General features: G+C 39.2%; 1 protein-coding gene across 13 annotated transcripts in view; it reads right to left on the bottom strand.

Moving 5' to 3' along the window:
* dip2ca (disco-interacting protein 2 homolog Ca) overlaps nucleotides 1-12,908 on the bottom strand; it is a 559,093-nt gene that overhangs the window by 171,811 nt on the left and 374,374 nt on the right. For 8 of the 13 annotated variants that reach the window (XM_051929039.1, XM_051929043.1, XM_051929041.1 and 5 more), the window contains exon 6: nucleotides 6,631-6,753. The exons of the other annotated variants lie outside the window; for them this stretch is intronic. In XM_051929039.1, coding sequence (XP_051784999.1) covers nucleotides 6,631-6,753 — 123 coding nt within the window. The remainder of the gene's footprint in view (nucleotides 1-6,630; nucleotides 6,754-12,908) is intronic. 13 annotated transcript variants of the gene reach the window in all.

Raw genomic sequence — 12,908 nt, 5'->3', positions numbered from 1 at the left:
CCATGAGAAGGGCTGTGGAGTTGGAGTCAGAAGCAATTAATGGGTTACTGGAGTCGGAGTCAATAAACTCTTACAAAATGTAAATTGTAATATAATGTGTTAAAATTTACCATTTCATATATACAGTTGACTAAACTATTTTTTCCTGTAAACCTTTCATTATATAGCATCATTTATACTTTTGTAAGTTTAATCTTATGTTTAACGTTACTCAGTGTTTTTAAACCACAAACAGGCTTTAAACCCAGACTTTAACAGGTTAGAGTGCTAAAAAGTAGCATGATGATTCACAATGGCAGTGATGAAGTGCCTTGTGTGCGCTTTGAATCAACACAGTAAACAGTCAGTCAGTCACTCATTTTCCAACCCACTATATCCTAACACAGGGTCACGGGGGTCTGCTGGAGCCAATCCTAGCCAACACAGGGTGCAAGGCAGGAAACAAATCCCGGGCAGGGCGCCAACCCACCGCAGGACACACACACACACACACACACCCACACATCAAGCACACACTAGGGACAATTTAGGATCGCCAATGCACCTAACCTGCATGTCTTTGGACTGTGGGAGGAAACCTACGCAGACACGGGGAGAATATGCAAACTCCACACAGGAAGGACCCGGGAAGAGAACCCAGGTCTCCTTACTGCGAGGCAGCAGCGCTACCACTGTGCCACCGCGCCGCCCCACAGTAAACATATTAGTTTAATTACAAAAAGAAGAGTCAAAGTTGGAGGTACCATAAATTGAGTAGTCAAGAGTCAGAGATGGAGTGAAAGGTCTTGTGTAACGGTTCCACAGTCCTATCCATGAGGACGAGCAACCCTACATCAGGAGCGCCACTGCCTCTGTATGGGGCTTCTTTCTGTACCACTGTGCATCCTCTCCGGCACACCAGCTCTCTCATGATCCTGATTTTGTAGTCATACCTTTCTTTTCTTTCCTGCAATTGCAGCTCCTGGCATTCTCTTTCTCGTCCTTTCCCTTGACTCCCCCAATCACTCTCCTTCAGCTCTTTCATACTATTGTAGGTATAGGTGCCTTAATTATGACCCCTAGAGAGCTAATAAGGAAAGCTGGCTGAACTCATCATGTCTGTAACATAAATACGCGATCAGCCAGTTTTCTCATCAACACCCCAGGATTGATTGGCTTTGCTATTGCACATACCTACAACCCTGAGCATTGGCACACTGTTTTTAATTAAAATCTCAGATTGCCATGAACCTCAAAATGTGCTTTACCAAAGGGTAGTGAAGTGGTAACCCTAGGACTTAGGTCTCAATGCCTTTAATACCACACCCAATGCCCTCCATTTTAGAATATAAGCTAATATCAAAAATTCCCATTTCTGATAAAATACTTTAGAATCCTTATTTGGATTTCTTTAATGAAATACATTGTACTTCAAATTACAAGATTAAAACAGAAATGTAATAATTATAATTTCATTACGCTTTTTTTTTAATTAAAATGTAAGTCAGCTAAAAATACATTTCTAGCCTATTCATCAATTATATCTCAAATGAAATTGTACAATATGTAAGAGTCTGTCTGATGAGTTCTCTTGAATTAAGACCATCAGAACCATTTTACTATGAATTCCATCATGAGAAGCTCTTTGAGAGGCCATTAATATTTAAAAAAAATGTGGGGCAACTGAAGGCTCTTTAAAGCAGCTGACAAAGCAGTGAAAGCACGTCATCCATAGTCATTTGTGAACCTCTATAGTCTGGGCAGTCCTGGCTTCACGGAGACAGTCTCATCTATATTGTATGTCAAAGTACAATATTATACCTCAAAAACAGACAACTTTTTTGTCTTTAAACCAAATAGCCATATAATATGTTACAATGCAATTAAAACACATCAGGCCTATTACATAATTTAATGATTTAATGGAAATATTCATAAGCAATAAGCTAATGTTTATTTTTTTCAATTTTTTCATTAAGAATTTATTATTTTCACATACCCCTTTTGAATCAGGGCACAGGGTTAATAGCCATTGTACAGCACCCCCGGAGCAACTGCAGATTAAGAGCCATGCTCAAGGGCCTGTAGACTGTATGTAGAGGCCACTCATTTGACTTGCCAAAGATGGGAGTTGACTTATCACCAATTGCCCAGTAGATGCAACTCTGCTAGCAACTGGGAAAACTGAATGCAAAAACCTTGATGAGAACACTTCAGTATCACCAACAACTACTAAACAAAGGAAGAAGAGCATGCTGAAGATCTTTCCAGGTGTACTAGAAAGAGTCAATCAGGAAAAGAACAAAGCATTGTTTAAACCAAGCCATAAGTACACCAGCTTTTATTCTGAGAACTAATAATTATAAATTAGTAGTTATGATAAAGCCAGCTAATGTATTGGTATCATTTTAAATAGAAACTAATAACCTTTGTGCAGGATGCATCTTTAGTTGTTATAGGTTTCTCTCCCTAAACCCAGTAAGAAGTTCAAAATAGCATTTTGATCACACAAATTGCATGGGAGAAGATAAACCATGGCAGATTACTTTTGAGCAACTTGATACCAACTGCACAGTGCAAGCACTAGAAACTTTATAACCAGCTTAGAACTTATCCATCTTGATCACATGAATTGAAAGATTAGAGTTTATAAGTTTTACTGTAGGAGAGAAACGATCTATCTAACCTAGTGTAAATTTATGTTTTGTGCTGTTTGTTGTCTTTCATTTATATATTTACATACAAATAAATTTATATGTACTTGCATATCTCTATCTTCTATTATCCTTATGTTATAAATAAATAGCATTACTTGGTTTATTGCAGCAAGAATGTTTGGGTTATTTATTTAAAAATTGTCCATCAACATATCCAAACTACAACAGAGAAAGTTAAAGTTACTTAACATAAACTTTCACTGATTAATGAATTTTGTTCATAAATTGAACAGATCTCTTCATATGCTGGAGTATGTGAATTTCCCCTTGGGATTAATAAAGTATCTATCTATCTATCTATCTATCTATCTATCTATCTATCTATCTATCTATCTATCTATCTATCTATCTATCTATCTATCTATCTATCTATATTTTGGCACCTTAGCTTTAAGGTGAAACAGAGATTCTTCACTCATCCTACAACACCATTGGTTAAACACTAACTCCAGTATGACTCAATAAAAAAAGTTTGTGAGTGTGGGGCCAAAGTGTGCACTATAACGGAACAGCATCCAAACAGTGTGAATTTTTTGAAGAACAGGCTTTAGCTCCCAGCATTGAATGGGTAGTACCTATTATATTACATTTTAGGTTATCTTATATATAAACGTCGGGCGGCACGGTGGCACAGATGGTAGCACTGCTGCCTCGCAGTTAGGAGACCTGGGTTCGCTTCCCGGGTCCTCCCTGTGTGGAGTTTGCATGTTCTCCCCGTGTCTATGTGGGGTTCCTCTGGTTTCCTCCCACAGTCCAAAGACATGCAGGTTAGGTGCATTGGCAATTCTAAATTGTCCCTAGTGTGTGCTTGTTGTGTGTGTGCCCTGCAGTGGGCTGGCACCCTGCCCAGGGTTTTTTTCCTGCCTGTGTTGGCTGGGATTGGCTCCAGCAGAACCCCGTGACCCTGTAGTTAGGATATAGCGGGTTGGATAATGGATGGATGGATATATAAATGTCTACGCAAGACCAGCACGTTGGCAAAATGAAACCTCTTAAAGAGTCACTCACTTAGCGGCTAATACAGAAGCAAGGCGAGCACATCAGCAAAACAGTATCTCTTTTACTTTTTCTCCTGTCGCTAATACATAAATGATGCGAGCAAGTCGGCAAAACAAAACCTCCTAGGAGAGAGATGCCCAGAGTAGTTGCTTTTAATTACCTGATATCTCTACATTTCAATTTTTTTTCTGACGATTTCAATAGTTTCTAGGAACCCGGGCTTTTTACAGCACGGGCTTACACAGCTAGTACCTTGGCGCCCGCCCCAGAGTCCAGAGTCAAACGCAGCGGCTTCCCAAAACGCGGCAGATTCCCAGAGTCAGTAGGTGGCGCCCAAACAACACAACCTGTAAGCGCCCAAACAACACCACCTGTAAACTAGACTTGCTCTAATCCACTGTGCCAGTAATGCAGATCACATAACGGTCATTCAGTTTGGCACCCGCCCCATACGAGTCCAGAGTCAAACTCAGCGGCTTCCCAAAACGCGGCGGCGGCCGCCCCAGAGTCAAACACAGCGACTTCCCAAAACACGGCGGCTTCCCAGAGTCAGTAGGTGGCGCCCAAATAACACAACGTAATGCACCGTGGCGCCCGCCCCAGAGTCAAATGCAGCGGCTTCCCAAAACGCAGCTGCTTCCCTGCTTCACAACCTGTGAGCTACACTTGCTCTAATCCACTGTGCCAGTAATATAGATCACATAACGGTCACAGACTTTAACCCAGCGGCTTCCCAGACTCAGTGGCTGGCACACGAACACCACTACTTGTAAACTAAACTTGCTGTGCTCCACTCTGCCAGCAGTCAGCAAAGGCAACGGAATCACGTCTCCACAAAACGAAACCGCTTTAGTTCAGATATGCTTATTTAATTAAAAGACATTTCCCCAGACGCACCCACCCTCCATGATATGTCATCCATCCAGATATCGGACGGAACAGAAACAGATTGCCATTCTTGGATTTCCGATTCGCTAGCGAATCGTGGGCTTACTTGTTTTCAGAGAATGTGTAGATAAGATACTGGAAAAACATATGTACTATATAGTCAAGAGAGTCAAATAGATGGTATGATCTCTTCCTGTTTGTGAAATGTATTTTATTCTTAATTGTCACTTGGCTCAACAATGAAACAGAATCGTAGCTCTGAGACCTGCATTACAAAGAGGTAGGTGAGGTTCAGGCAACTCCTCAATATCCAGTTCATAGAAAGGTGTAACCCGCTCTTCTCATAGTCCAGGGAGAATTTAAATTGTAACTGCATAGTTTGAAAAAAAACAACTAATTCTTGAAAATCCTGGCTCCTCAGCAGCTCTGTAGTATTGTTTTCACATTGATTTTATTGCGAACTTAGTACAATAAAGGCTCCAGTTGGCTCTTGCTGAATTATATAATGTCATATTTAAGACTTCACATTCAAAACCAAACTGCTGGCCTACTTATTCTCTACTGAAAATAAAAGCAAACTGTATTATACTGTTTTTACCCATAAAGAGTACTACTTAATTATTTCTAATTTGAGTTTTTGGCATTTGATCTTAAAGGTTTATTTCTTATAATGATTAATGTAGTGAACATTACCACATAAAAGTGAAACTGGATAAATGCTCCTAGTGCGGCATGAGAGTCTGGGTCAGTCTCTTTGCTATAAAGCATGCTGGACCAAACCCTAGGTCTAAGTATGGTCAATCTATCCCTTTCAGAAAATGCCAGGAAATAGGAATAGTCTTCTGAATATCTAGAAATTTTTGGTGGTCTTTAACCTAGGCTATCAGTGGTTTTGTCATATGTAATGCTCCCTTAATCTACACACTTTTTCAGTATATTATTTTCATTTTCTGATGAAACTTATTAATCTGTCTCTAAATTATGCTGATTTTGCTGTTATTTATATTGAGGTGTCAAGGCAAATGTGCATCATGTCCACACCTGCATTAACATTAACCACTTACAATACCATATGCTTACTATTTATTACAATTGTTTTAACAAACACTATTATTGATTTTCAGGAAATATGTTGTGATTGTCAATGACTGCTATAAAACTGAGAAGCCCCATCTAATAATGAAGTTTCAGTTATTTTTTCATGTCATTAAGATGACAAAGGTAGATGCAATCTGTCAAGATTAAAGAAAATAACAGTGACAAGCAAACACATGTCAAATAAAAATAATCATAATCTACTGAAATAAAACCAATATGATTGAAATAAATAGTGTCAACTTTAAACAAATATTTTCATCTTGCACAAATAACCAGGATGGCAAAAAAAATCTGAATTTTTTCTTTAACAGCAATTCACCATAACATAAATCGTGCAAAGGTCAATAAACATTCAACATTAAGACATGCAAAGAACAAAAGGTGAACTATTGCTTACACAACAGTGTATCACTACAACACAACACAAACGCAGGCTGCAAGTAATACCAATGTGCCAATGAATGTGTCATGGCAGACAGACCAGTGAGTCACGTGGCTCTTTCTTGTTAGTAGCTAGTCCACTATTTTATTATTCTCTGCAAAAGAATCTGAAAGGTGTCCATGTTCTATTTCATGGTTAAATTGAATACTTTTTAATCAGATTGAAAGATTAACATAAACATAAAAAATAAAATTATATAGTTGTTGGAGTAATCAAAAGAGCCGAGTAACAAATAATACTCGAATGTTAAACAATTTAAAATAGTAAGTATAAGCTCTGCATTTTGCATGAATTTGTCTGAACTTACACAGAAGATAAAACCAATAAAAAAAACACATAACTCTTTTAAACAATGGACATGCATTTCATATTAAAACATTTTATTGCAGCTACTAGAATATCTTACAGCATTAATAAGCAGAGCACAGACTGCATGAGTCACAAAATCAGGTTGAACCGACTGGGTAGCGGGAGGCACAGGTTCACTAATGTACTGTACATACTAACCCTCCGTTTCCAACGGTTGCCAGGTGAGCTCCGATCCAAATTCGCAGGACCGACGCAATGAGTTTCCATTCTCAACTGTGCCAGGAATTGTTTTTCTCTTCAGTGAATGATGAGCAATTGGCCCTGGATGTGAGGGAAAACCAGAACCTTAATCCTCACTATACCTGCTAACCCTAATTAGTGGTGTATTAAGGGACCAGGGAAAATGTCAGAGTTGGAAAAGACTTATTACTACACCAGAAGGAGATTCCATTGGGTTGGGTAACAAATTATGGAAAATGCAAAAGAGCACGTTTTAAAGTCTGTCATTCAATACATTATTGTTTAAAAGGGCAGTGGAGCAACTCATTTTGGAAAGCAAGTGAAAAGATAACTCTGAAGCAGTGAGAAACAAAAACATGTCTAACACACAAGCCATAATATTTCATAGCATGCACTTAAATGTGATCTATCACAAATATGAAGTGCTGAAAAAACTCAAAAGAATATAAAAAACACAAGTATCAAAAGTCATTTTTAACTGTTACATAGCTTATTCAATAGAAAGCTTTATGTGAAAACAGTTATCCTTGTCAAGCTGTTAGGCATAACCAGAATCAAAGCAGCTAATTCATATTTTAAAAAACAGGAAGGACATATCAGCTCTTTTAGAAGAAAACACATATTAGAGGACACAAAAGAACATGTTCAATTTGTTTTTCATTCTCTTCATCTTGCTTAGCCTTACACGTTATTCTGAAAATTTAGCAGTAACAATATGTTATAAAAAAAGTAATTAGTAAACTTGTAATTATGCTTTGGGATTAACTTCTCAATGCTTCAATTAGACATATAACATAAAAAAGCTATACACATAAATGCATTCTCTAAAACAACACACATGTATAGTTTATACGTACCTAATATGTGCACTCACGCATACAGCAATTTGAAATAAAATACTTTTAGCATGTTTATATAACATACCATTATCATACATGCTCAATCAACTTTAGGCTTGTTTTTTTAAACACTTATTATATGATAAATTCAACAAGAATATGCGAAGATGCATATGAAAATTCACTGTAATATGCCACATATTAACACTAAATACTATACACATTATATACACACAAAAACATACAAAGATACTTGTTTTATACATACATACAGTATATATACATATATATATATATATATATATATATACACACACACACACACACATATATATACACATACACCTATACATTCCCACACACACGCACACGCACACACACAGCACCTTTATGAAAATGTTTGACTAGCTGTAGCTGAGCAACCCTTTGACACTGTGCTTAATACACAAATGTGATCAAATAGGATTTTTAAGCAACTCTTAACCTTATTAATGTTCGATAGCGTACTTGTGATACTATGGTCCTACAGTACACATTTTTAAACCTGCTTCATGCCATTTAGAAGCCAGTGCGGGGCAAAGGATGAACCAGCCCTAAACATGGTGGCAGTCCTTGGCCAGTGTGGAATTACTAATTAACCTAGCTTGCACTTCACAGAGGATATGGTTAGAAAATCCAGGAAGATAAAGGGGAGAACAAACAAACTATACTTTGATAACCTAGAATGCTGACCCTTAGCAGAGTCCTGGAGGGTGCATGGGAGTTCGCCCAACCAGTCTACATGTGTTTTGTGGACTTGGAAAAGGCGTTCGACCGTGTTCCTCGGGGGATCCTGTGGGGGGTGCTCCGGGAGTATGGAGTACCGGACCCCCTGATAAGGGCGGTTCGGTCCCTGTACAACCGGTGTCAGAGCTTGGTCCGCATTGCCGGCAGTAAGTCGAACCCGTTTCCAGTGAGAGTTGGACTCCGCCAGGGCTGCCCTTTGTCACCGATTCTGTTCATAACTTTTATGGACAGAATTTCTAGGCGCAGCCAGGGTGTTGAGGGGGTCCGGTTTGGTGGACTCAGGATTGGGTCACTGCTTTTTGCAGATGATGTTGTCCTGTTTGCTTCATCAGGCCATGATCTTCAGCTCTCTCTGGATCAGTTCGCAGCTGAGTGTGAAGCGGCTGGGATGGGAATCAGCACCTCCAAATCCGAGACCATGGTCCTCAGCCGGAGAAGGCTGGAGTGCCCTCTCAGGGTTGGGAGCGAGATCCTGCCTCAAGTGGAGGAGTTCAAGTATCTCGGGGTCTTGTTCACGAGTGAGGGAAGAATGGAGCGTGAGATCGACAGGCGGATCGGTGCGGCATCCGCAGTGATGCGGGCTCTGCATCGGTCTGTCGTGGTGAAAAAAGAGCTGAGCCATAAGGCAAAGCTCTCAATTTACCGGTCGATCTATGTTCCTACCCTCACCTATGGTCATGAGCTATGGGTAGTGACCGAAAGAACGAGATCGCGAATACAAGCGGCTGAAATGAGTTTCCTCTGCAGGGTGTCTGGGCTCTCCCTTAAAGATAGGGTGAGAAGCTCAGTCATCCGGGAGGGGCTCAGAGTAGAGCCGCTGCTCCTCCGCATCGAGAGGAATCAGATGAGATGGCTCGGGCATCTGATCAGGATGCCTCCTGGACGCCTCCCTGGGGAGGTGTTCCGGGCATGTCCAACCAGGAGGAGGCCCCGGGGAAGACCCAGGACACGCTGGAGGGACTATGTCTCCCGGCTGGCCTGGGAACGCCTCGGGATTCTCCCGGAAGAGCTAGAAGAAGTGGCCGGGGAGAGGGAAGTCTGGGCATCTCTGCTCAAGCTGCTGCCCCCGCGACCCGACCTCGGATAAGCGGAAGAGAATGGATGGATGGATGGATGGATGGAATGCTGAATCTGTGAAGCAGTAGCACTAACTACCTAAGCCAATGTTTAACTATGCAATAAAGCAAATATTTTGTAAGCACATTCACCTAATTTAAGAAAATATAGTTTAAATAACACCCATTGATGGTGAGATCTTTTCCACTGTGAATACCTTATATATTTAAAAATATTTTTAAAATAAATTATTTCTTGCTCTGTAACAGCGCAATGAATTTGTAACACAGAATTAGAAACCTCTTATAGTCGTTAATACTCCACTCAGTTGTTTGAGTATGGAATACCATTTTTGAAGCCAAGTTTTCCACATCAACATGTTAGCTATTACTGCTATATAGATAAACTTCTCCAATGGTGTCAAAATACATGAATAATTCCGCTCCACTGTTGACATCTGGAGTATTACATGTTGTTCTGCATCAAATAGTAATGAGACATTTGAGTTAAGGACTTAGCAAAACTACTTAAAATAGATCAAACAGAGCTTAAGCCTGCCCTTAAGCAGCCCCTTTCTTTCCCTACTGATAATCTAGTGTTATCTTTTCCACTTGTACATTTTTCTCCTCCGATTTACTTCACATATTTTAAAGTATCTTCAGAGGTGAAATATAGCACGACAGTTCATCTTTCTTTTTACTTTTGCAGAAACATGCCGAAAAAGCACCATCTTAACATCCCTTCAAGTGTGCGTGTTGGATTAAACTAGTTACATATTTAAATATGACCTATCAACTAACTGTGCACTGTAAAACCTAAGAGGCCAGGATAGTTCCAACTACTGACTCATCCTGTGTGTACCTGAGTGAGTCTCTTATAATGCTTGTGGTCCAGTTGTAGAAATATAGAAATAAAAGAACCAATGCAATTCGTTAAGTCACTTTGGAAAAAACTCTGTAGATCATTAAGCAAACCACCTGCACGCATAAAGTATTTAGACAGTCTAAGTAGAGCAATGAGAGAGAAAATCAATTAAAATAGAAAAAGAGGGGAAAGGAAAGAAGAATCAAACAGTCGAGTCAGCGCTGCAAAATGGAGCTACTGCAGTCAGTCAAGTCCAATGGGGGGTGAAGGGAACAACGCTCCCGGATAGATCGACCATACTAACCTGACGGAGCACTGAAGATTGTTGGCTCCCAGATGCCTGTAGACTCTAATAGAAGGTAGTGGGATGTGTGAGCCAGGCACTGTACTTTGACCTGACAGATATGGAAGGATGGTGGGTGAATCAAAAGTCAAAAGAAGGATTACATCGACATCGGCAACAATCACTCACAAATCAAAAGGGGTGCTAACAGTAAAGAGTCTCTTTGTTTTTCACAGAAAGACCCAGACTGGCAATACACCCCAGATAAAAAAAGGAGGTACTGGGAGAAAAGCAGGGATCTCCTGATATTGTAGCGCGTGGAGCTGCGCGGTCATGTGCATCAGAGAGACGCTCTCTGCGGGGGCAGGGAGACGGTCCACCCTCAGCTGGCCGAGGGGTGGAGCAGGCATTCCCATCCTGTTTCCAAACCTGCAGGGCGCGAACCTCAGGAGTGAGGCGGCTGTGCTATGAATGCCACCGGCCAGGCCAGTTTTGGAAGGGAGCTAGAGTCAGGTTTGGTGGACAAAGATTGATGGGAGGTGTGGAGGAGAAAGAGAGAGAAGATTTGTGTTAGTGTTGGAGTATTTACCTGTATTATTGTGGCTGTGGTGCTTGGAGGGCACTGTAAGAAGGAAAAAGGAATAAAAATACTTCTTGGTGCTTTTACCCTGTGTCTTTGTGTGTCTGTCTGTTGGGTTTAAGGGGCAACAGTGACCCCTAGCATCTACAAGGTATATGTATTACAACCGTATGTTATTAATATGTCTTTTCATAAATAAAACCTATTGTATTGTCATGTACAGTATATACATTTGAAATTTTGGCTCTCCATGGGATTTTTAATAGACGTCTATAACACAAACCAAAAACTACCTTCTGCTTCATAGACTTTGTCAGTGCCCATCCTTCAACTTCATATAATGCTAAAGACCATATTAACACATCCAATAATCTTATTTTTATAGACAAAGCTAATTTGTTGATTTTTTTCAGATGTTAACCACACAAGTCATTATTTCACCTTCATATCTTGCAACATCTCACAACAGGAACTCCAGGTATCAGAGCTCATTCTCCAAATTTTATTTTTAGGTTTTCCTTCTCAAAAATATGGGAAATGATATTTGTTTTACCAACATTTACATATATATTTAATGCACACATTATAAACTTGCAAACAGGAATGAACAAATATTGTACCACCAAAACATACAAATTTACTGAGGATGCCATTTGAGGTGCATTATGCACTAGGTTTACCATTATTATTGGACATTGACAGAATACAATTTTTGAAAAAGACGGGAACTATACTTTCATATTGTGAACATTTTCACTATGGCCACACATAGTGTATAATACCACATAAAAAAAATCCCACAATATGGGAGGTGAATTTAATTTATTTGTAAAAAAAAAAAAAACTGAGTAGATCTTAGCTACTACTAGCTTTTATTCCAAACATATAAAGATGTGTACCTCAGTAACACCAGTAAGTAATATATGTCAAGAAACAATTTAAAAAGCACAACTGTGCAAAAATCACTGAAGTTTGTCGGTCATTCCTTTCTTACATTGTGGTAACTGCAAGTTCTGGAATACTTGACTGATTTAATGCAATTAAATGTTTCCAAGTAAATTTCAATTTATTTCAGTGTAAATGTAAATAAAGTCAACACTTTCAATGGTTAATGCAGCTTTTCATAACACTTTACTGTTACATTCTTTCTAATACTAGCTTTGTGTTACAAGATGTCATTAAACTCCCTCAGAACAGCTGGTACCTTATAACTACTACTACACTCTTACCAATCAACTGAAACTGACCCAACCACTTATTCTCAATCTACGTATGGTGAATAGATAAGGTACTGTATGTATATTTATGAGGTGTCTTACAAACTATTCAGTCCCTTGAGAAATTCTATAATTTTACTGAATAAAATATCCAAATTGAAATTTTGTTTTTGTGATATGGCACTCAATGTGGCGGTATTTGTTGCTCATTTATGTTGAATGATTATAGCTTCTTTTTCCTGTATTTTTATAAAAATAAATAAAGCTAAGATATTGCTGCAAACATTGCTTCACATGGTTTTGCTGTTTTACACAGTATTTCATTCTGGATGTTTGACCAAGAGAGCAGCTTAATGGGTGCAAAATGATGCGACACTGTGCTGCTGAAGAGGGTTCTTGAGCTTATTGGTAACCATGGCAACCATTTGGCCCAGTCATTTTAAAAGGTCAATATTCCTTTTTACCTTGAATTAAAGACTTATAATTATAACTGTTCTAAAATCAATTCTAATTGTTGTGGCTGAAGTAAATATCTAATGCAACCAATATCTGAGCTGCAAGTGTTTGTAGGAATGTAAAATATGGTAATGTACATTAAAAGAGACAACACA

This window comes from Erpetoichthys calabaricus, chromosome 6 (genome assembly GCF_900747795.2).
Source record: "Erpetoichthys calabaricus chromosome 6, fErpCal1.3, whole genome shotgun sequence".
NCBI classification, from domain to species: domain Eukaryota; kingdom Metazoa; phylum Chordata; class Cladistia; order Polypteriformes; family Polypteridae; genus Erpetoichthys; species Erpetoichthys calabaricus.
The sequence above is the reverse complement of the archived record's forward strand: the minus strand, read 5'-3'. Positions and strand labels throughout refer to the sequence as shown.